Here is a 24,427-nt window from a genome sequence, read left to right on the forward strand (position 1 = left end):
GAGGTAACAGAAATTCTTACGTCAAGCAGCCTGAAGTAACTGGCCTTCTTTTCCTAATGTAGACTTCAGGCAACACTGCAACTGTTTTCAATAAGCTGGTTCTCTAGTACCCTTTTAAGGTTCTAAGGATCAGCAGTTACATCCCTTTATAATGCCAGGACTTCCCTTTGTGTGGGGCTAAATCTGTCACGTATGATATTTGAGTCTATAGCTTTAAAGCCACCAGTATTGGTATCCTCCCAGCATTAAATGAGATCTCTGAGTCTTTGTATTTCTCCACATTTCACTTGTTATTCCTGACAAGTTATAATAAACATGCCATCCTATTCAGGGACAGTTTGAAAAATGGCACAGTAATAGGTCCTTAGCTTTTCTCAAACTCTGTTGTTCTGCCAGTGGGCTACCTGTGGTGCAGTAGACTCTCCCCGGTGTTAGCCCCCTTTTGAACCCATTTCTCTTGACTTGCTGGGAGCTTGGAAGGTCAGAGCTCCTTGTGAGTAGAAGTCAGCAGTGGCAGGGGGCGCCTGGGTGGCTCGGTCAGTTGAGCATCCGACTCCAGCTCAGGTCATGATCTCGCAGCTCGTGAGTTCAAGCCCTACGTCGGGCTTTGTGCTGACAGCTCAGAGCCTGGAGCCTGCTTCGGATTCTGTGTCTCTCTCTCTCTCCCTCTGCCCCAACCCACTCACATTCCGTCTCTGTCTCTCTCAAAAATAAACAAACATTAAAAAAAAGAAAAAAGTCAGCAGTGGCAGAATGGGGAACCTTCACGCTGTTGAAATGTTACCTTCGTGCTAACGTCTTCTGTGAACCTCTGAGCAAAGGGTAATTCAGGCTTGTCCTACACGGAACTATTAATTTTGCTGGATTTCTTCCTCTGAAGTGTGTGGATGACAGCAACAGGAGGACGTGAGGATTAGCAGCTATCTGTAGTGCATCTAGCACGGTGTGGTGTATGGAGACAATTTTGTTCCTTTCCTCCTTTCCTGTCACTGGCTTCCTTCAGGGATTCCTTAGTGATCAGGGCTCTGAGACAGAAGTGCTGTCCACAGATACTGTTAAGGGCTGTTTTGATTTCTTCCCCACCAGTTGGTTACATCATTCTGTTGATGCACTTGTGTTCTCGTTCCACTCTGATGGAGCCTAGAGAGGTTTATCAAGGCCAAAGGTAACATTTGGGCTTAAAAGATCAGAGTAGTATTCGGTGTATTTTTATTATCAGCACTGGAGAAGCAGTGAGCCTGTGCCAGTATCTACAGAGGTTTGCTTCCCCACTGCAAGTGAAAAATGAGAGCCCTTTCAAGTTGGTTCTAAATCTGTTTATCACGAGAGCTTTTTTGAAGTCTTAGGTTTATTCTGTCCTACAATGCCTTCTTAGAAGGAAGTGTAGCAATGACACCTGATGTCTCATCTGATGAAGACTTGCAGATGAGTTGACCTGAAGCACAAACAGTCCGACAAAGGGACAGCTGCCTCAGGCATGACAGGCAGATGCTCTTTCCATATTCTATTTGCTCTTCACTAGGACTCTAAAGTTCTCTAAAATTTAGTGAGACCACTCTTTTGTGCCTTTTGAACAGGAAGAATTTGCCATAGCACTCAGATAAAGTAATAGCTTCATCTGTTCATCCTGTTCTTATAAAAAATTAACCTCCCTTCAGCCTCCCCACTCCTCAAAAATGCTGGCCCTTGGGTTACAATTCATGTTCTCTTCAGCCTCCTTTGCATTACTGCTCCAATATGCGAACTCATTTCTGTTAAATTGCTCTACTGTTTTCAAACCTGGCTTGTGCATTTCTTCTTTCGGAATCTTGTTCACTGTTTAGAAACCAATCCTGGACTCTTCTCCACTAGTCCTTTGCTCCAATGCTATCAGTATAGCAGGCATTAGAGGAGAAAGGCCCCGAGAGACTATATCAGGATGGCATAGTACATTTGCTGATTCGGCTCTATAATGAAATAGGATAGCTAGGATTGCCAATTGTAAGGATCACATAAGCTTTAGCATTTTGAGTTCTTTTTTTTTTTTTTTAAGTTTATTTTTGAGAGAGCAAGAGCACGAGCCAGGAAGGGGCAGAGTGAGAGGGAGACACAGAATCCGAAGCAGGCTCCCAGCTCCACACAGTCAGCATAGAGCCTGATGTGGGGCTTGAACTCACAAACTGTGAGATCCTGACCTGAGCCAAAGTTGGATGCTCAACCGACTGAGCCACCGAGGCTCCCCAAGAATCTTGAATTCTTAATCACTTAAAAGTTATGGCAGCAGAATTTAAAGGTACTACTTGTAGCAGAGATTGCTAGCTGTCCACCAAAATCCTTTCTCCTCTTCTGGACAGAAGTTAGATCTGATTTGCTGACCAGTACCATGTGAGCAGGTATGATGTACCACTTGTGGGCCAAGGCCTTTAAAAGTAGACATTTGCCTTCTCAGGGCTTTCTTCCTCTCTTGCTGCCTTGATCCTGGGGAGACCCAACCTCAGCCACACAAATGGCAAAGCCCTAATTACGGCAGAACCACAAGCCAGGAGCTTGGTCTCTGAATCGTTGCATGAAGGAAAGCCTCCTGCTGACCTACAATATCCACCCTGGATGTTAAAGGAACAAGAAACCAATTTACTGTGTTCGAGCCATTGTTTGGGGGAAGGTTAGTTACAGCAGTTAAGCCTACTCCAACAACCTTATCTAAAAGAATAGTATGGGGGTGCATTGGTGGCTTAGTTGAGCGTCTGACTCCGTCTCAGCTCAGGTCTTGATCTCAGGGTCGTGAGTTCAAGCCCCACATTGGGCTCCACACTGGGCAGAAGCCTACTTAAAAACAAAAAGTATGAATTATGTTTATGCACAAAGGTCAAGCAAAGATGGAGTAGTCAAGCCTGGGAAGTGGGGTGGGGACTTTCACCATTGGAAATTTTCTATTACCAGTAAGGAAAGAAAACAATGAAAACAGCAACACAGTGCTGGTACAAATTTTACTTGGTGTGGGAATAGTTCCTTGACCCCTGTCCCCCCCCCAGTCCCTGCTGAATTTCCTTTCATTCCCTTAACAGTCCTTGTCCTTAGTCCTTGCCTGGCACTTTTGGAACATAAAGAGCAGAAATGGGAGTACTATAGGGTAGGCAACTCAGGCAGGGCCTTTCAGGATATTAATCCCTTCAGGGGGTCTCGTCCTCAGCTTTGTGGACCCAGGAATAGGAGAGTTCATTTTGCTTAAATTTTATTATTGAAGTATAGTGACACACAATATTAATTTCAGGTACACAACATAGTGATTTGACAATTCTGTACATCCATTGTACATCTGTGATAAGCATAGTTCCCACTGGGCAGCAAACATTATTGTATTATTGACTGTTTTCCCTATGCTGCACTTTTAATCTCTATGGCTTATAACGAAGTTTGTACCCCTTATTTCCCTTCACCTACTTTGTTCATCCCTCCACCCCCTCCCTCTGGCAACTATCAGTTTGTTCTCTATTTGAGTCTGCTTCTGTGTTTTAGATTCCATATACAAGTGAAGTCATATGGTATGATCTTTCTGACATTTCATTTAGCATAATGCTCATTAAGTCTGTCCATGTTGTTGCAAAGGGCAAGGTTTCATTTTTTATGGCTAGCATGTCATTGTGTGTATATATATGCACCTCATCTTTACCCATTCATCTGTGAATGGACACTTAGGTTGTCTTGGCTATTGTAAAAATGCTGTGGTGAACATAGGAGTGCATGTATCTTTTCAAATTGGTTAGGAACAGAAATCTAGATATGTGTGGAGTTTATCAGGCTTTCCAACCCAGAGACTCCTGTTAACCATGATGTATAAACCAAAATGCCCAATCAAAATGATGATGAGCAACAGTCCCTCCAATATCCACTGTTAGGAGGCCCTCTTGCTGGTATGAGGGCAACAGGGAAACTAAGTGAATAACCAGAGCAGGCTGTTTGGTGAGTAAGGAAGGAGAGCAAATGGGAGTTGGATAATCTTAGAAGAACCCACTCTCTGGGCTGTGAATTAATCTGGTGATCCGCATCATGGAGTTGCATACTTAGTAAGCAAAATTCTTTTATGAAATTGAGTCTGTCTTCCTTGGAGAGTATTCTTTAAGACTGCCAAATTCTCTTAAGTTTTCTCTATAGGCTTTCTGCAGCTTTTTTCTGCTAAGTCAGTAACAATGAGCTGAGTTCTGTATTGTCATACTTATGAGTCTACAAGTTCCATGACTGGACTTGTATGTTCCCCAAGTTGTCACTTATCCACTGGGTTGATTCCTATGTATTTATTTGTCCTGTGAATAGTGAGTTAAAGTAGTCTTCAAAAGTTGGTTAATATTATTATTATTTAATTAGATAGTAAACCTTTTCTAATTATATACCTAATATTATAAAACACCAGACATGTCCTGATGTCTTATACCTATTAAGAACTTAAATCCTAGAAGTGGCAGAGGGGGTGCAGATATAAACACGGATATAGCAAGTATAGCCACGGACATTCAAAATCTGTCCAGCCCAAGACTGTTGCCAACAGCAAGACTTGATACTGACTTAAAAGTTAGTCAAAGCTTCTATTAAATCTAAACTGTGCTCCTATACTGAGATCTTATAAAGTGCTTATCCCTTACGGCCTTTTCTTTTTAAAAGATTTTTATAGATGTTTTATATGGTCATTTTTTTTTTATCTTGTATCCCAATGGCTTTGGCTTATCATATTCTTCTGCCTTTAGTATTTTCTCTTTAAGTTTTCCAGATCTTCTCTGGGTGTTTTTATAGGATTAAAGAGCAATGAACAAAAGATACATACAGAATTCTGCAGCTGTAGGTGTATCATAATTTTGGAAATAGGATAAAGTTTTCTATTTTGCTTCCAATATCCCTTTTAGTAGTGATCCTCTGGTTGGTTCTCAAATTTTTACATTTTATCAGTTGTTTGCTTTGAATAGAGAATGGGCTCAAAAAGTAAAGCTCAAAACTGTACAGTTCAAATTCAAGATGGGTCTGCGCTGGTGTAATCCAAATCTTTAACACAAATCTCTTCCAGAATTACTATCCTGTGACCATTTCCCCTTCACCGCCCTTACCTAGTCTCCAGTTTGGGAAGCAGGGCCTTAAGAATACAATCTATGGTAACATTATGTTCTCTGATAGTTCAGATCTGTTCATGATAGAGTTGGATTACTTAGTCCTAAGCCTTTATGGCATCCAACCAGTTTATTAAGTGGTTACATGGCAAGACTGGTACTTACCATAAGGTAAAAATTAACATATAATGACTGGTGTCATAATTCTTTGGAAAATGTGGAATCTAAGAGCAAAAATATTATAGTATATTGTCAGAATATATCACTATTTCAAAATGAAAAAAAAATTTTTTTAAGGATTTTATTTTTAATCTCTGCACCCAACGTGGGGCTCAAACCCACAACTCCGAGATCAAGACTGGCATGCCCCTCTGACTGAGCCAGCCAGGTGCTCTCCCCCCCAAAACATTTTTAAGATAAGTCTGTGCTTTTATTGGTCAAAGAGGCTACTTGAGGGGGATTAAGCCGGAGGAGTGGGTGGCCCCGATGCTGGGGCCCCACGTTCATGGGCTTGTAGGTAGGGGAGAACTCCCACAGGTGGTGGCTGATCGTCTTGAGCTTGATATCCACCTGGGGGAAGGCCTTGCTGTTGTAGATGCCCGCCATCTTGCGTGGGACATTGCTATCCAGCAGGTGTGTGTATTCACCATCTCTGGCTTGTCTGTGGGCGGTGCCTCCTGGTTGTCTCTGCAGGCACACTGGGAGCAAATGCTGCTTCCACTGCTGTCACTGAGTCAGCTGCTCGGAGGATGTGTCCAGCAGCTGGTCTAGGTGTATGCTGTAGTAGGTAAACCTGTGAGAGGTTTGCTGCTCCTCCATTTCCACCAACCTGTGTTTTTTACAAAAGGTCTCACTAGTGTTTTTAACATTTGTTTTTTGAGAGTGTGCAAGCAGAGGAGGGACAGAGAGAGGCGAGCAGAGGATCTGAAGCAGGGCCCCCACTGACAGGCTGACAGCAGCGAGCTCGATGTGGGGCTTGAACTCATGAACTGTGAGATCATGACCAGAGTCAAAGTCAGACACTCAACCGATTGAGCCACCCAGGTGCTCAGTTTTTAAAGAGAAGGGATCAAAAGGGATTCTTTGGGAAACCGTGTAGTCAAGAATATATGTTTTAGGGGTAGGTGGCCTGAATTTGGGTCCTGCTTCTGCCACTTAGCAGCTCTGTGATTTTGGAACCTTCCAAAACCTTCCATTTTTTCATCTATAGAACAGCATGATTTTAGTGGTCTAATAGGATAGTTATGAGTTTAAGAATTTTTGTCAAGCAATTAAAACGTTGCCTAGGATCTTGGTAACAAAGACCTTTCTCTTTTAGGATGCTTTAGGTCCTCAGATTGGCCTTTTATTAAAAAAAAAAAAAGCTTATAATATGAAAATTACTATGTATGTATTTTTGCTCTAAATTAATAGTACTTAATTTTCTTTAAATTCTATTGGTTCATATTGGTATTTTACTTTCACTTTATAACTCTGGGATATGAGGTTTAATTGCTACTAATTTTGTGATTGTTAGGTTAAGTCAGTGAACATTTCTGGGCTTCATTTTCCATAACCCAGCTTTTTTTTGTCTGCAAAATGGTGTTCCTAATAGGATCTACCCCACAGGATTGCTGGGAGGACTGAGATAATCATGTGACAGTCCTGTCACAGTCATGTGACATTTTGAGTTCTACTGTGGCAAAATGAGTGTGATGTGTGCACTTTGTCACAAGTTCTTATTTGTGGCCCAGGCCAGTAAAAGTTGGAATAACGTATACAATTAATCTTGTCATCCCCAATTTGTTCCCAGGCTGCCGCCTGAAAGATTTTGGAGATTTGAGTTTTACTCCAGTCCCTAAAGATGATCTCTACAACAACCTGATTGTGAATCCTCGCTCAGTGGGCCTTGCCAACCAGGAATTGGCTGAGGTGGTTAGTAGAGCTGTGTCAGGTGGCTACAGCTGTGTCACAGTGGGAGGAGACCACAGGTAAGCTGGGATCCAGGGGTGGTGGAGGAGCTGGATAGTATGGTGTTTGTGGTCTAATGAGTTAACTTGTCTACTTCCTCACTTAAAAGTAAAATACCCTTCAGAATTTTGAAGGTATGACGTGCATAATAGCATCTTAAGATCTACGATCCTGAGTTGCTGGAGGCACCTATGGCTTTCATTGTAGGACACATTGTGTAGTATGAGGACAAGTTCAGAGATAGACAATCAAAGTTTTTAGAAACATGCTTCTTTCTTGAACTGTCTTATGACTTTCATTTGGCTATTCGAGAGAATTGGAAGGATACATTAGTAGGCTCAATTGTTTTAAGCAGTTTTGCAAATATGTTCAGGTTCTCCACTTGCCATGTGAATATGTTCTCTACCTTCACAGTATGGACTCTAGGATCCTTCTCTTAGTGAATCAGCATGTACTTTATTGAGCACTGCTTGATGTCTTCTCAAGTAGTGCTAGGGACTGTGGGAATTGTGATTTATTAAGACTAGATGAAATAAACATGGGATTAAAAAAAATATTGAATTATACAGAATTTGAGAGAAAGAAGAGATCCTTCTGGGCCAGAGCAGTCCTATTTGAGCTAAGTAATAAAGGTTTTTGGCAGAAAGAAAAAAGGCATTAAAGTACTATGAGTACTGAGCACTTCATATAGATCTCAAGATTAATCTTCATGATAACGCCATGAAGCAGATACAGTTTTACTTAATCTGTTAGGAACACTGAGGGACAGAGGTCAGATAATTTATCCAACTTCTAGAGCCAGGAAGTAGCAGAGGTGAGATTCAAATTCAGAGGGCAAATTCTGAAGGCAATTAGCTTTTCTTTTGAGAGTCAATCTAGCAACTTCCCCTGAGGTGCACACAGAGCTTTTCAAATCTCTTAACAGAAGTTGAATCTTTGTTACAACTGGAAATGCAGGTAGATCTCATTAGGAATAAAATCTCAGGTAGAATAAGACAGTAGCTAGGTTTTCTACAGTGATCCAGTTAAATCAACCAGAGGGTGGGCCTTCTTCCTTTTAGTTCAGTGTTATCTCTTGAAGGTCATTTATATTGACTTTCTTTTGGTTGTCTATTTGGGAACTGCTTATCAAGGTGATCATCATAATGTTTGGCTTTTCTTTTTTCTGTGGTTATCTACATTGCAGCCCTTTTCACTGTTCCTGATTTTTCTGTTCAGTGCTAAAACTAAGGCTATCTGGAAGATTCTAGAAAGGAAGGGAGGAGTGTACATATTGAACAGCTACTGAACATTTTAAAGGAAGGAGGCATCTTTAGGTCACCCTGTTCCATTTACACAATATGTTATAAACTATGGTCTTAGACATCAAACTATCTCTGACTTAAGCCAAGATTATTATCCCTTTCAGAAAAGGAAACTGTCTAGAAAAACTAGATAACCTGTGCTAGATCACAGCTTTCTGGAAAACAAACAAACAAACAGTAAAGTCCACCACTTTTCACACTAGACCATGCTATCCTGCAAAAAGTCCCTTTGTGGGGCATGGAGCTTAAAATGTTGTCTCATGCTATACTGACCAAGAAGGATAGCTGTACTTAGTTCCTAAAATGCATAAGCTGCACTTCCCATCTATGTCAAATTCTTTGGTTACTGGGAAGCTGGGCAGCTTTCCAACCACGATTTCATCAGCTGTATTCCTACAATGGAGACAGGACAGTTAGCCCATGTACACAGAGTCCCAGGACAAGGAAAGGCAAAAAACACTGATACTTGAATGTCATGCTACTAGATAGAAGATAACATGCAAATAAATGTTTATTTAGTGATCTGATAAATGAGATCTTTAATTGGGTTCCCCTGTTACTTTAATGTCTTTAGCAATTTTGACTTTTCCTTTGAGGAAGTAGCACATAATCTTTCTACAAAGCTATAATGCTAATTTTTATCCTTAAAAAGTTAATAGAACTGTTTTTTTTCTTTAAATAACTGATTCTTTGAAAGTAATAATTAGATCTCCCTGGTCTTCCTTAAGTATTAAGAAATATTTGTGAGTTGTTACATATAGAACATACCACTTAACTGGATTTCATTCATTGAACAAATATGTAAGGTCCTTTTCTGGGCCAGGACTAGTATCAAATTTTAGGGAGAGCAATGACCTCTGTCAAACTAGAATGATAAGCAGTCAACAAATTTTGAATCTTTGGAACCTTCCACTTCTCCTTAACTCACTCAAGGTTAATCTTTGGGAACTACAGGCCGAGGACTGTTGGTCATCCAAATCCAGCCGCAGTCTGGGGCCCTGACTTTGCCCTGAGGACAAAGTGTGAACTGCACTGACATGAGGATATTTGTTACTGGTGATATTTGCCAAGCAGAGGGCCTCGATTATCATGTTTGTTTCTTGTAGCCTGGCAATTGGTACCATTAGTGGCCACGCCCGACATTGCCCAGACCTTTGTGTGATCTGGGTTGATGCCCATGCTGACATCAATACACCCCTCACCACTTCATCTGGAAATCTCCATGGACAGCCAGTTTCATTTCTCCTCAGAGAACTACAGGACAAGGTCAGTGGGCTGAAATGAAAAGAAAATTGAATTGCTTGCATGGATTATGCTGGGGCTTTGAGGAACTAGTTCAATACGATTTCTGTGAAGGATGGGCTGATGGTGGTGGTAGAAATGTTTAGTATTCCTTCATTTGTTCATCAAAATTATTACTAGGCAGTCTACTAGATGCTAGGGATATAAAGAGGACCAGGATATGGCCCCTGCTCTGAGGGAGGGTGTATGTGTGTCATAATCTTGCAAGAAAGGAAAGTGGCATAACTCTAGTGATTGATATACCTATAGCACGAGGACTTCTTGGTTAGAGGTCCCCAGTCCTGCTTCACTCTCAGATCCACTGGTCCAGAGGAAAGTAAAATTATGATTACCTCTAGGTAATATTTTCCTAGGTGGTTTAGACAACATGGGAGTCCAGGGGCGCCTGGGTGGCGCAGTCGGTTAAGCGTCCGACTTCAGCCAGGTCACGATCTCGCGGTCCGTGAGTTCGAGTCCCGCGTTGGGCTCTGGGCTGATGGCTCAGAGCCTGGAGCCTGTTTCCGATTCTGTGTCTCCCTCTCTCTCTGCCCCTCCCCCGTTCATGCTCTGTCTCTCTCTGTCCCAAAAATAAATAAACGTTGAAAAAAAAATTAAAAAAAAAAAAAAACCATGGGAGTCCATATTAGGTATAGACTAGAATCTGTATATCCTTCCCCTCAGTGAGGGACCAAGTTAAAGCAGGATAGTACAAAAGTTATTCATTAGGCAGAATTCCTGTTTTGGCTGTAAGGCAACATAAGATGGCAACTGGGTTTTGTTTCAAGAACCATTCTGTAAACAATTCAGTAATGTACAAAGGGGTGAAAAAGGGCTAATCAGCAGTGTTCCTGTTATTTAGGTAAGTTAATGAGAAACCGTGGCTACCTTAGGAGAATTTTTTTTTTTTATTCCAGGAAATTTGTGTTCTTCAGCTGCCTGCCTTCTGAATCATTTCTGCTTCTATCAGTTCTTTCCCAGTGCATGTGTGTCTTGTGCTGCTTTAAGCATATCTTGTAGGTAGGAGGAGAAAGCAGCCTGCATACATTGAGAAGCACACAGTAATTATCTTGGTCAGACCAAGAATCCTTGATGAGTCTTGTCCATTCCTCTTTTGACAGGTACCACAACTCCCAGGATTTTCTTGGATCAAACCTTGTATCTCTTCCCCAAGTATCGTGTATATTGGTCTGAGAGATGTGGACCCTCCTGAACAGTAAGTTGATATATTGGGGTTAAGCTTTGGGCCTGTCTCGGATATTTATGTTCCTTTTGATAGGTTGTTCCTTGCCTTAACCTGTTGTAGGTCACTATAGAGACAGACTCACCCCCAATCCCACCCCAACAAGGATTTGATTAAAAATGCTCTTTAAACTAAGGACTCCTTCCTTTGTATCTCATCCAGTTTTATTTTAAAGAATTATGATATCCAGTATTTTTCCATGAGAGACATAGATCGACTTGGTATCCAGAAGGTTATGGAACAGACATTTGATCTGCTAATTGGCAAGTAAGTAACTACAGTGGATGTCTACTTCCAAAGGGAAAAGTCCCAAAGGGAATAGGGCAGACTCCCAATGAACAACACACTTTAGCCCATGTCTTGAGGATAGCAGCTTTTTTTTTTAAATAAAAGCAAAATATGTACACATACAAAAAAATTCAAATAATTTGGAAAGGCAGAATATGAAACATAGGTCATATTCTTCCTCTGGGATTGGGAGGGGGTTTCCTTGAAGTCATTGCCCAGCTCCTCTGTCTCTCATGAAGTTTTTTTTAAGTCCATTTTTAAGTCTTATCTTTTGAGATGAGAAGTGTTTGTTCAACTGTTCCATTCTTTCCTAAGCTCACAATTGCTTCATCTGAAAGTTTTATATTGAGCAAATCTTGACAGTATAGCTAGAAAGATGGCAGATGAATGCCAATAGATGCTAATTATAAGGGCATTTGCTCAGTGTGGAGTCTTTATTTCCAGGTGATTAATGGCATACTACCAGGTAGCAATTACATTTCTTAAGCTGTTAAGAAATTTAGTTATCTAGCATATATGTGTTGTATGCTAGTTTCTGCTCTTGGAAACCAGGGCGAAACTGAAATTAGAATTGGGAGATAAGATTATAGACCTCAAGTCAATTAAGTTCAGCTGCTATTATATGGAGAGACTGAGCAACTGTAACCTAGATCAATCTAGGAAAAGTGAAGAATTCCCTCTATTGACAGTTGTTAATGTGAATGGCTCTAATGCCTAGGTTAAGTCATAAGTATAAACTGCAGTTAATCTGAGGCACACAAATGGCAAAATTATGACGTGGCGTGTAGAAAGCTAATATGGTAATACACAGTAACATCCAGAATAGGAAACCTGGAAATCTGCTGTATTAGCAAAGTACCAGGACTAACAGCAACAAAATCAAGGAACTAAGACTGTAGGAAGGATCAATGTCCAAGTACACCCAAATGACTATTCTCTTATCCTCTTCCTCTCAAGAAGACAAAGGCCAATCCATCTGAGTTTTGATATTGATGCATTTGACCCTACACTGGCTCCAGCCACAGGAACCCCTGTTGTAGGAGGACTGACCTATCGAGAAGGCATGTATATTACTGAAGAAATACACAATACAGGTAAGAAGTGATCATCCTGTTAACTATGGAAATATGCTGACCTCTAACATGCCAAAAGATTTTCTTCTATTCCATGCCATTACAGATACGATATTTCTTAAACTTTTATAACTGAAAGTCATTTGGTCAGGCTAATAAGGGATAGTCATTTATAGGCATATTTTGACTTGGATCATAGCAAAATATGCGAAGGTAATACTGAATAACCTGCCAAACTGATATAGTCCTTTGCATCTGAATTGTCTAAAGGCTAAGATTAAAAAGCAAGGCCAAGTACCTATAATTTTTACCCTGACATTAAAAGTTAGTTCACTTGGAATTAAGAAGGTAGAGTTAAACCTTCTGGAAGATAGTTTAAAGATGGACAATATCTTGGGTCCTTTCATATAGGATAAGCCTTATACTAGAGCTTGATAGTTTATTTTTTAAACTTTAAAAAAAAATTTTTTTTTTTCTTTTTGTTTATTGATTTTTGAGACAGAGAGAGACAGAGCATGAACGGGGGAGGGTCAGAGAGAGGGAGACACAGAATCTGAAACAGGCTCCAGGCTCTGAGCTGTCAGCACAGGGCCCGACACGGAGCTCGAACTCACGGACCACGAGATCATGACCTGAGCTGAAGTCGGACGCTTAACCGACTGAGCCACCCAGGCGCCCCTTTTAAACTTTTTTTAAAGCTTATTTATTTTGAGATCGATCAAGACAGCTCAAGTGAGGGATGGACAGAGAGAGGAGAGAGAATCCCAAGCAGGCTCTGCACTGCCAGCACAGAGCCAACACAGGGCTCATGACCTGAGCAGAAACCAAGAGTCAGATGCTTAACCTACTAAGCCACCCAGGTGCCCCTATTTGTTTTAAAGTTTAATTATTTGAGAGAGGGAGGGAGGGAGGGTGGGGTGGAGAGAGAGAATACCAAGCAGGCTCCACACTGTCAGTGCAGAACCTGATGTGGGGCTCAATCTCACAAAGTGTGAGATCACAGCCTGAGCCAAAATCAAGACTTGGAGGCTCAACTGAGCCACCCAGATCCCCCTATTTCTAATCGCTCAAACCCTCTGGATTACTTCTGGGCTACAAAGTTTCCGGTTTAGTCAGTGGAAATCAGACACACAAATCATCAGAGACCCAGATGCTTGCACAGGAACTGGTGGAAATGCTGCAGTAACATGCCTGCTCATTTCAGTTTGGATTGAACTACACATTGCTAATAAAGGATTATACACTGAACAAATGTAATGGCACCGAGCAGGTCATGTACTATACTATAGTATCAATAAATCAGTAGGTATATACACCCATGTTTCCAGGCTTCATGGCCACCCTAAGTGGTCTAAGTATACTGATACTTGTATTCTCCAATACTAGTCTGTTCAAATGACTTGAAGAGGTAGATTAACTTCACCCAGAATAACAACAAAAAAGTTTACCTCAAAGAAGTGGGGCCTGTGTGTTGGGGATGGGGAGTAGAAGGCATGTCTGGGTAGGTTCTTCGGGTTTACTCTTCCCTTCTCAAACCCTTTAGTACAAGTTCTTCAGCCCTCACAGAAGGTAACAAGTCCAGATTAAAGTATGGCCAAGTCTTCCCTTGACTAAGTGCAAGATACTGGGTCAGTACGATGGGAGACCTAAACATCTTGTCAGACATGATACCTGCCCTTAACCTGCAGGGGTGAGACTCAGATCTGCCCTAATAACTATACTTCAGGGCATGCGGTGCCTTAAGAGATAAAACATCAGAGTTCAAAAGTGGGGAACAGCTCAAAAGATCTCTTCATACAACTACATCCAGACATCTGGAAGGTTCCTAGTAATACTGGACATGGCACATATTTTCCCAACAAGTAGGCTGAAAAATCCTACCTCCTCCCCACAGGCTCTTTCCTCATCTCATACAGAAAACCTGACAGCTATGCCTATTCTGTTAGTTGAAGAGGGATGATTGATTTTAATCTTACTCTAGTATACAGTGTTTGAACTTCATGCCCAAGAAGATGAGGTAGGTATAAGGGGTTCCTTGACTGTAGGTAATTTTAATAGTAGAAAATTACTTTTTACCTTGGCCTGTTCTATCTAGTAGGACGACCCTCACTGAAAAGAGCAGCTGGGGAATCTTCTAAGGTTTTGTCATGCTTTGTTCTTTCAGGATTGCTGTCAGCACTGGATCTTGTTGAAGTCAATCCTCAGCTGGCTGCTTCAGAGGAAGAGGCCAAGGCTACTGCAGGCCTGGCAGTGGATGTGATTGCTTCCAGTTTTGGTCAGACAAGGGAGGGAGGGCACATTGTCTATGACCAACTTCCTACTCCCAGTTCACCAGATGAATCAGAAAGTGAAGAACGTGTGAGAATTTAGGAACTTTGTGTGCTGACACGTTTGTCATGGGCATTCCAGAATTATGAGGCATTTGAGGGCACATATACTAAATGGTTGTCTGGGTCAATATTGCCTTAATGAGAACATTTGCGCATTCTCATAATTGTAAAGTTTCCTTTCCCTCTCCATTTTGGTGACCAATACTACTGTAAATTTGTGGGGGTTTTTTTGTTTGTTTTTGCAGTTCACAGGCTATTAATATGTTGGAGTACTATGTAAATTTAAAGGAGTCATAAACAGCATTTATTACCTTGGTATATCATACTGGTCTTGTTGCTGTTCCTTCACAGTAAAGTGGTTTTCCGTCTTCCCTCCCTTCTCCCAGTCTAGCTACACAGTGCATCCTCGAACCATTACCTTACAGCAGCACTCCGCTTATTCCCCATCCCTAACACCATTCATTCACAGGGTCAAAGTTCTGGTCCGCAAACCCTTCCCTCTAGGAAGTTCAATGCTTGTGAAAGAATTTGTAATAAACCAGACCCCCTAGGATGGCCAGCTCCAGTAAGATGACGATGGAAAGTAGCAGCTTGTTGGTTGTCACTCTACAAAGAGAAGCAAAGCAGGGAACAGTCAGAAGCCTGGATGTCCTTATTTCTGTCCATTTGTAATACCGAGGAGTTTGACCCTCAGGCTGAGGCTAGATACTGTGAGACAGATTGAAATTTTGTTTGATCACATAGCCACTGAAGTTAGTGTATATATAAGGTTCTTTCAAGTGACATCTTGAAAGCTTTTTTCAACTGTAATTTAGGGATAACACTACCTCACGGAAATGTTGAAAATTGTGACAACAGATACCAAAGCATAAAAATGGTTTCTTGATTCTAAAATGTTTTCAAATAGTAGTTACTTTCTCACTTTAAGAATAGCTTTCCTAGAGGCATCTGGCTGGCTCAGTAGGAAAAAGATGTGACTCTTGATCTTGGGGTTTTGAGTTCAAGCCCCATGTTGAGTATAGAGACTACTTAAATAAAACTTTAAAGGCTTTTCTAGGAGAGCTAGTGTTTATTAAATATGAAAGATGTCTTTTTTTTTTTTTTTTTTGAGTAGGCTCAATGTCCAATATGGGGTTTGAACTCATGACCCTGAGATCAAGCGTCAGATGCTCTACCAACTGAGCCAGCCAGGCACCCTGAAAAATTATTTCTGAAATCAGGTTGAATATTTCAAAATAGCAGAAATATAATACCACTATCTAACTACTCTCTTCCTCCATCAACCCAAAAGGCTACCTTTATAAAAGCAGTAAACTTTTTGAAGCCGTTATATTATCTTTTGTTAACACAAAGAATTCAATCTCTGGTTCTTCAAGGCAACTCTAACTGAAGCTTTCCTCTGGTTTGACAAGACATTTACCACTGTTTAGGAAAATCTCACTCTACTAGTTCCCTGGCTAGGTTGTAGTTTTGTTTAGTGCACTAGGGTTGTTTTTTTTTTAAAGTCAACTTCTTGCTAACAGGACAGAACTCCCTGATAAGGGGCTTACTTCCATGAAGGACAAGCAGAGCCAAAAGCAACTACTAAGCAGTAGCTGTAAAAAGTTTTCTCACCAAGTTTATGCAACTATATTTCAAGGAACATGAAGCTCTATTACTCCCATGTGCTCTGAAGAATGTAAACTGGGATTAAAAGTGGACAAATTTTTGACTGCTCCAAGTCAGAGCAGCATATAATTTTAACAAAGAATTCTGTCCTGGGATATTTATACGAGATAATACTTTATTCTTTCTGCTTTATCAGGACCTTTGCAAGTCACTGTTTAATGTCTTAGAGGTAGGAGAAATTTTGTGACTTTTTAAAACTTACTTTCTGGACATTGAACGGAGAATCTTTCGACTTTTGCTCAAGTTTTCACTTGTGTTTACCAGCTGAGAAGAGAAAATAGCAATTATTTCCCCCTTTTAAAAGTAGATACTGTAGAACCTGAACATTCCTAAACTGACAGTGGGCATTAAAGGGTGTGTGCTGAAAAACCCCATGAAACCAATCTGAATGATGGCCTCTGAGTACAAGTAGAAGAAACTGGCAAGGATAAGATACCTTAGTACTCAACAAGCAGGCTTAGGAATTATGTCCCAAGGTTACTGTGGGGGACTCCTGGGGCCAAGCTAATCCTTCACCTTGGCTACTCAAGACAGAAAAAAGCTTCAAGTGTGCCTCACCAGTAACTGTGAAGCAACTTAAGATTTGAATTTCATCAACCAAACTCCAGGAGGGCCTCTTGAGTTAGTATTTGTTTTTGTAGGCTGGTCAATTACCACTTTTGGGATCTGATTCATTTTTTCTTTACCACTTTTACAGATGCACTGAATTGTGAAAGGAATTAATCTTTTAAAAGCCTTTAAAAAAATCATTTCCCTTTGGTTGCCTGTTGATAATCAAGATAGCTGGGGGATATTTTAACAGATGCCACCTACCATCTGTTCCCATTCCCCAGTGGCCATGGTAAGTTGATTTCAGCTCATTCCACAGCTTTTAAATTCAACCAATCCACCTGCTTTTTTCAAAAGTCAAAAACCATACAATATGTAAGCAAGTTGTCTTCTCCACAGTTTACCTTGAAATCAGTAGTTGTGAATTTTCACTGAGGATGGAAAGGCATTATTCTGATTTACTTTAAAAATGGGGATAATTGCAGCTATTAGGATATGAGAAAATCCTCTCCAATCCCCACACTGAGCTAATACTTTCCATCCAAGCCTTGCCCACAGTATCTATTCTTCAATTTGGATGTGCCTTTTAACGTTAAGGATATAACATTCTACTGGCAAGCTGCACTATTTTTTAAATTTCTGTGCAGGTATATGGAAAGGGAGAAATGAGTTTTTCAGAACCTCTTAAGAGTGATAGAGACTCCATTGATATAGGCATTTGGCCTAAGTTGTTTCTGTTTTCTTCCCACAATGATCCAGCTTACCTTGGGTAACAGGAAAGAGTCATAGTCTAGGACTGACCCCCTCTATAAATTGTTAGTGGTACTATTTTATGACATGTGGAAAACAACCTTGGCTCTAAATGAGAAAAAAAAACCCAAAACCCTAGGATCTTTTAAGTAGACGCTTTCATAAGAACGGGATAATATCCTACTAGATGTATGAGAAAAATCTCAGGTTGGTAATACAGGAATTAATAAAAGGATGGAGTGGCTACAGTCTTAGATTTAGTTGACAATCTTCCATAAATACAGAAATTGTGTTTCTTCTGTCTCCGCCCTGGCCCATCCAATGACCTCTACATCTGAGGGGTAAAAAACTTTCAAGAGAACTCTCTCAACCAAGAAAATTAAAAATTGAGAAAAGCTGAAGTGCTTAAAAGGTCCTGACCCTGAATTCAGAACTGCTGTAACTTCCGGCAGTGGTAAGGCATCAGGATATAAAGGGCCCACCTGCTTTGCCCCATCCACTCAGACTTACCCTATTCTTAGTACGCTCCAATTGATCACGTTGCTCACCCAGCTCTTCTATGATTTCTGAGCCAATCTGGTCAGTCTCTGTGGCAATCCGATGAGAACGCTCAATACTCTGGGTGGCCCGGTTCAGGCTGTCAGTGCCTTGCAGAAGCAATGCCCTTTGAGACTGTAGCCGATTCTGACCAGAAAATGGAACGGAAATATTAAACATCTCCCATCATAAATTCATTGCCAGCACATTCCTTATGACCCTTCTGATGTAAGAAGGGATATAGTGTGTGCAGTGTTTACTTATTTTGAGAGACAGTGTGTGGGGGAGGGGCGGAGAGAGAGTTGGGGAGAGAATCTCAAGCAAACTCCATGCTGTCACTGCAGAGCCCAAAGTGGGGCTGGCTTGATCCCAGGAACAATGAGATCATGACTTGAGCCGAAATCAAGAGTTGGACACTAGGGGTGCCTGGGTGGCTCAGTCAGTTAAGTGTCCAACTTCGGCTCAGGTCTTGATCTCACGGTTCGTGGGTTCAAACCCCGTGTGAAGCTCTGTGCTGACAGCTCAAAGCTTGGAGCCTGCTTCGGATTCTGTCTCTCCCTCCCTCTCTGCCCTTCCCCGCCTGCAGTCTGCCTCTCTCTCAAAAAATAAACATTAAAAAATATCTTTTTAAATAAAGTCACTCAACTGACTTGAGCGACCCGGGTGCCCCTCATTACTTTTAAGACAAACAAAAATGCTAATCAACTATAAGATTATCTTCAAGGTCAGATGAAAGCACCTGGAATCCAATACAAGATGACATACCTTTCACTCCACTGGTTTTATACTTGTGATGCAAGAAAAGGAGGTTAAAAACAGAGCATTTTCCCTGTGTTTGTGATGAGGTTGCAATGATTTCACGTACTTTCTGGACTAACAATTTATGAGAGGCAGTGGCCCAGATGTGGGGTGCAGGAGCTATCTGAATATGCGTATAGCCTGTAACTTTTGACAGGACAACAAACCAACTAAATTCCATAGCCTTAGAAATAGATTAATTCACTGAAGATTCCACCTGACTGGTACTGAGGACTGATGGCACCATGAATAAGCTATTCATTTTTAGTACATTCAGACTTCAAAATGATTTGTGACACTACTACATTTTGGAAAACATTTAACTGGTTACAATCCTGGTAAGCCCCAAAAGAATTTCACCTCAGCCATACAAGACATAACCTCTTAAGTTGCCACACTGGTGACTACTCTCAGAGAAGGAGGTATCTGGGGCCAAGTAAGCTGCCCTAATTTCCCTAGTGCCCTAATTTCCTAAATCTCTGCCAAAGTTTTACTCCACCTATAATCCCAAGCACCGAAGGCATGATGACAGAAGTAGCCATTGTCAGCCAGAATTAACCACCGACAAATAGGAACAGTCAAGTTCTTAGCTATTAAAGCACTTACACATGCACCACTCAGAAAGGGGCCGGTTCACAGGGCCTATTAACTGATGCCACCATCAGGCAGCCAAAATATTGGGTTTCTAGATGAGAAGTTTTCATATGTGGCATACAGGCCGGTGGATGATGGATCCACTGAATGTCACAAATAAATCCCAGTTAATTCAGCTCAAAAGAAGTAGGAATAAGGAATAAGGCTTTTTTTTTTTTTTTAAATGAAAGATGGATATCTTTAACTGATTAGATTGAAGAGAAGGAAAAGACAGTAAGATCACATAAATCAACTCGAGGTCTGGAACAGTAATTCCAATGAAGGTGGTATGTATATTTAAATTGTTTTTATGACTCTGAAACTAGTAATTTTAAAGCAAATTATTGTTTGGCTTTATCTCCCCCCCCCCCCTTTTTTTTGTTGGTTTATTTTTGGTAACAAATGACCAAAGTCACTTTATACCTCTCATTTCACTTTAACAAGCTTCACCGATCTGCCTTTTCCCAGTCTCCCTTTACAAGTGAATTTTGAAACGTTTATATCATTTTCAAATACTCCAGTTTGACACCAGTAAATGTCAGGCCAGTATCGTCTGAACTCTTCAACTATAGTCAGGACGCATCATCAAACAGGATTCTTTCTACACACATGTAGTCTGCACTTACAGGCCCCGCCATTTCTTTCCCATGCTCCTGGCCAGGCCACCTGCCAGGCCATTTCTACTTTGCACAGTGGAATATAATTCCAAATGCAACACATTACATTTAGTCTTTGTAAACTTTTACTCCTTTAACTTCTCTAGATAGTTTCAGAATATAGATTTTCAACTCTGTCAGTCTAATTTGATAAATCAGAATACTGGGGTCTAGAGAGGCAGTCTGGCTTACTTTCTATTACAACTGAGTAAGCTGTGAGCCCCTTCCTGAAAGCGTGGGCTATCCTGATAAAAACCTAACTGAATTTTTTGAGCATATCTGAAAAAACTGGATTTATGGGTCAGAATACAAAGTCCAGATACAGTAAGAAAAAGGAACTCTTGTATTCCTCCACTATATATCAAGCACTGTTTTATTAAAGATACAAAGAAATCTAAGCATGGTTGGGAAAGATCTGCATTAGATAACAGGACAGGTGAGGGGCCCCTGGGTGGCTCAGTTGGTTAAGCATCCGACTTCAGCTCAGGTCATGATCTCACAGTCTGTGAGTTCAAGCCCTGTGTCGGGCCCTGTGCTGACAGCTCAGAGCCTGGAGCCTGCTTCGGATTCTGTGTCTCCCTCTCTCTCTGCCCCTCCCTGCTCATGCTCTGTCTCTCTCACTATCAAAAATGAATAAACGTTAAAAAAAAAAATTTAACAACAACAAAAAAATACAGGAGAGGTGGTTACCCCAAGGCGGGAGGGGAACTGGATGCAGGAAAGAGGATAAGGTGGGAAGAATAAGAGTTCAATAAACACTGATAACATAAACTGTACTCTACGACATGGTTAATTTTTGTGCCACAGGCCCTTGAGATAAAAAAAAAAAAAAAAAAAAAAACAGCTAAGGCTTACCATATGCTCATTCTCTACAGTGTATGTGCCATATTTCATGTCTCCTCGGCCCCCAGGTGTGGCTGTCAAAGGTGTGCTTCTCACTTCCCGATGGAGTTTAGCAAGGTCCTTCCGGTAGGTTCGAAGCTTAGACATCATAGGGTTACGGAAAGACAGAGGTGCATAACGTAGTTCCTCTTCCATCTCTGCCAGCTAGGAAGGCAGAAAGTGAGTAGATAGCCTGGTTCTTTTCTCTCTCATCTGGGCACATGCCTAGTATGGACTAATCAAACCACAGACAACTGCAAATAAGCATTCAACCATATGTTCCATGAGGGCAGGGACCACATGTGATCTGTTCACCTCATTATTCTGAGTGCCTGGCACAGTGCCTAGCATGCATAGAACAGGCATTCAAGAAATATGTGATGAATGAGTGAAAAAAACTAACAAGCACCTTATATCTGACTAAACATTTTTATATGTATTATCTCATTTAATCTTCCCTGTCCTCAATAAGTAGTAAAAACTACTTCTATTTCATATGTAAGAATTGAAGAAATGTACTCAAGATAACACAATAAGGGAAGTCAGGATTCAAAATCTTCAAATTGCCTTTCCAGTATACCAAATTCTTAAGCTGTTATAGTTCAAGTACTCTCATGAAACACTTTGAAGTCTACTGTACTAAAAATGATAGGGGTCTGGCACGAGGTTTCTTCCTTCCTCTTCTTTTGGAAAATCAATTGTTTGTCTCCATGTCCTATATAACCAGGGGTCCACATGAGATCTCCATTTTATTGGGTAAGTAAAATACAACGCTCAGACATGTTCACAAGAGCCATAAATTATTTTCATCTGCCTGGGATGGCCAAAGTTGGATTGGTTAATTTTGCTAAGTTCAGAGAAAAGTATCTAAGCACCAAACAAATAAATTGGTATTAGCTGAAAGATGTTTAACATTCTACAAAGATATTAACCAAAAAAAGAAGACTGATTCTATAACTGGTATCCTGCAGATGCCCAGATTTACACAGGTATTAAGTAGAGTTTCTAGTATGTCCATTGTGAAGGAGATAGTTTCCACAGTTTCCACAATCTGGTGGCCTGACTTTATCCATTCATCCATCGGTGGACATTTGGGCTCTTTCCATACTTTGGCTATTGGAACCTGGATTTTAACCCCAAATTCCTGAAAGGGTTTGATGAAGCTAGAGGATAAGGATATGGAGAGAGAGGGACACTACTTCTAAAAAATAAGGTTTTGTTTTGTTTTTAAAGAAAAGCTATAGATTAAGAGAGAAGCAGTTGTTAAATTGCTCGGCAGCCTGGACCAACATTTGACCAGCCCACTTTGGGTCCTGACTGGAAACCTGTCCAGTCCATGCATGCCCTGCCCAAGGAACCAAATCCAGCCACTATGCTTGTTTGTTTGCTTTCTCTTTCTCTCATTTAATTAATTTTTATTATTTCAGCTTTTATTAATAAAACTAAACTCAAGGCAACTGCTTGGTTCTTGCATTTGATCTGACCATATACCAGACAAGTGGTTCTTTATGAGGACTTAGGGGAGAAATGTCAATATACAGACAGGTTCCATCAAAACTGGGATGTTGCGATATCTAATAAAGTTAGGTAAATGAAATTAAAGAGAACATATTATATATTAAAAACCAGAAATCTCCCCCTCTAATATCAGGGGATTCCTTTAACAGTCTTCAACATGTTTGTCAAGATCAATCATATTCACTATGTTGTCTTTTAAAACAGCAGAAGGGAAGTACAACCACTTCTGAGGTACATTTTTTGTGATAATAATTTTAACAAAGAAGAATAACTCATCTTAATGACCAGCTTTTAAAATTTCATTTTAAAAGACCACCCAGGTAGGGGCAACCAGGTGGCTCAGTCGGTTAAGAACCCGACTTCAGCTCAGGTAATGATCTTGCGGTTCATGAGTTTGAGCCCCGCATTGGTCTCTGTGCTGACAGTTCAGAGCCTGGAGCCTGTTTTGGATCTGTGTCTCCCTCTCTGCTCCTCCCCAACTCGTGCTCTGTCTGTCTGTCTCTCTCTCAAAAATAAACAAACATTAAAAGACCACCCAGGTAAAGGTTTGAGAATGCCCTTACTACTCACATCAGGAATGTATTATATCAAATACTAATTTTAAGAGAGTAAGCTTTACCCATTTGTCAAATCCTCTCATCACTCACCCCATCAACTGGCCTCACTTAGTAAGAAATAATCCAAATCAAGATCAATACACAGGAACATTTAATCTGTGGTCGGGTAATAATTCTGGAAAAGACTAACTCCAGGTAGAAGAAATAAGGACTTGCTCCCTGTTCTTACCGTTTCATTTGCTTCCTGTTGCTTTTCATCAAAATCTCTGATCAGTTTTTTCTTCTCTTCTGGAAAAGGTAAACAAGTTTCAAGAGTTCAGTCCTGCCTTCCATATATTTGTAGAGGTCATTCTCTCTGCTTACAATAAACTCCCCAACCCTCTCTCCTGATGGGGTAACAGTACTTAATCACCTCTAAAAAGCATTTAGACATGTACAGGAACTTGTTATCACAACGATGGGGGAGTGAAGGAAGTGGGTATTACGAATGGTATTTAGGGTCCAGGAACAAAAATATCCATGCTTGGGACACTCCTGAATTATCTGGCCCCAAAGGTCAAGATTATTCTATGAAACACTATAGGTCCAAGTTAATTACTGTCAATCTATTTTTCCCAAGAGGGATCAGGCACACCATCAACAAGAATGTTTAACAATACTGATGTTCTAAATTCTTGTTCCCACTTTCACCTCCACTGTGAAACATTTCTCTGTATTAACCCTCATCCACTGCTTTTCTGCAAAACAAATTCAAGACTCACTTATTCTGCTTGCTGGGGAGACTGCATAGTATGGTACATATTTCTCAGCCGTATCCATTGGCGGTGATATGTAAAATGATGCAAATACCACGGACTCACACAGTGAGAAAATCATTCCCTTTGCAATTCTCTTTCAATCCTTTGCATTATGTCATTTCAGTGCTAGTATGTCTTTAATACCTAAAAATTAATCTCTTTTAACAAAAATAGAATAGGCTTCAGCTTCCAACCAGTAACATTTAACTAAAACAGCATTGTTTTGCCTGGACTGTATTTTTCAGATCATTTAGATAGGTCTCCAAGAGTTTCCACTTAACAGATCTATCATTCCATCACGAAACAGTGCAATATAAGGGCACCTGGGTGGCTCACTCAGTTAAGCATCTGACTTCAGCTCAGGTCATGATCTCACAGTTTGAACCCTGCACTGGGTGAACTTGAGCCCCACTTCAGGTGAGCCGTGCTTCTCTCTCTCTCCCTCTCTCTCTGCCCTTCACTCATTTGCACCCCCTCTCAAAAAAACAAAAAAACAAAACCAGTGCACTACACATTCTTTTCAGGTGTACATGGAATATTTTCC

At 40.8% G+C, this 24,427-nt stretch overlaps 2 protein-coding genes across 4 annotated transcripts in view; one reads left to right on the plus strand and one right to left on the minus strand.

The window, feature by feature from the left end:
• Positions 1–14,856, plus strand: part of ARG2 (arginase 2) — a 30,975-nt gene extending 16,119 nt beyond the window's left edge. The window contains exons 3-8 of one of the 2 annotated variants that reach the window (XM_043556433.1): positions 6,865–7,042; positions 9,433–9,592; positions 10,726–10,820; positions 11,010–11,114; positions 12,093–12,229; positions 14,373–14,856. In XM_043556433.1, coding sequence (XP_043412368.1) covers positions 6,865–7,042; positions 9,433–9,592; positions 10,726–10,820; positions 11,010–11,114; positions 12,093–12,229; positions 14,373–14,578 — 881 coding nt within the window. In that variant the 3' untranslated portion in view covers positions 14,579–14,856. The remainder of the gene's footprint in view (positions 1–6,864; positions 7,043–9,432; positions 9,593–10,725; positions 10,821–11,009; positions 11,115–12,092; positions 12,230–14,372) is intronic. The other variant, XM_043556434.1, reaches the window with a different exon arrangement.
• The window catches only part of VTI1B (vesicle transport through interaction with t-SNAREs 1B), a 31,835-nt gene continuing 22,223 nt past the window's right edge, over positions 14,816–24,427 (minus strand). Inside the window, exons 2-6 of one of the 2 annotated variants that reach the window (XM_043556435.1) lie at positions 23,316–23,374; positions 20,985–21,176; positions 18,016–18,189; positions 16,409–16,470; positions 14,816–15,144 (exon numbers count right to left, since the gene is read on the minus strand). In XM_043556435.1, the coding sequence (XP_043412370.1) occupies positions 15,048–15,144; positions 16,409–16,470; positions 18,016–18,189; positions 20,985–21,176; positions 23,316–23,374 (584 nt within the window). In that variant the 3' untranslated portion in view covers positions 14,816–15,047. Of the gene's footprint in view, positions 15,145–16,408; positions 17,100–18,015; positions 18,190–20,984; positions 21,177–23,315; positions 23,375–24,427 lie in introns of those variants that run through there. The other variant, XM_043556436.1, reaches the window with a different exon arrangement.

Source organism: Prionailurus bengalensis, chromosome B3 (genome assembly GCF_016509475.1).
Source record: "Prionailurus bengalensis isolate Pbe53 chromosome B3, Fcat_Pben_1.1_paternal_pri, whole genome shotgun sequence".
NCBI lineage: Eukaryota > Metazoa > Chordata > Mammalia > Carnivora > Felidae > Prionailurus > Prionailurus bengalensis.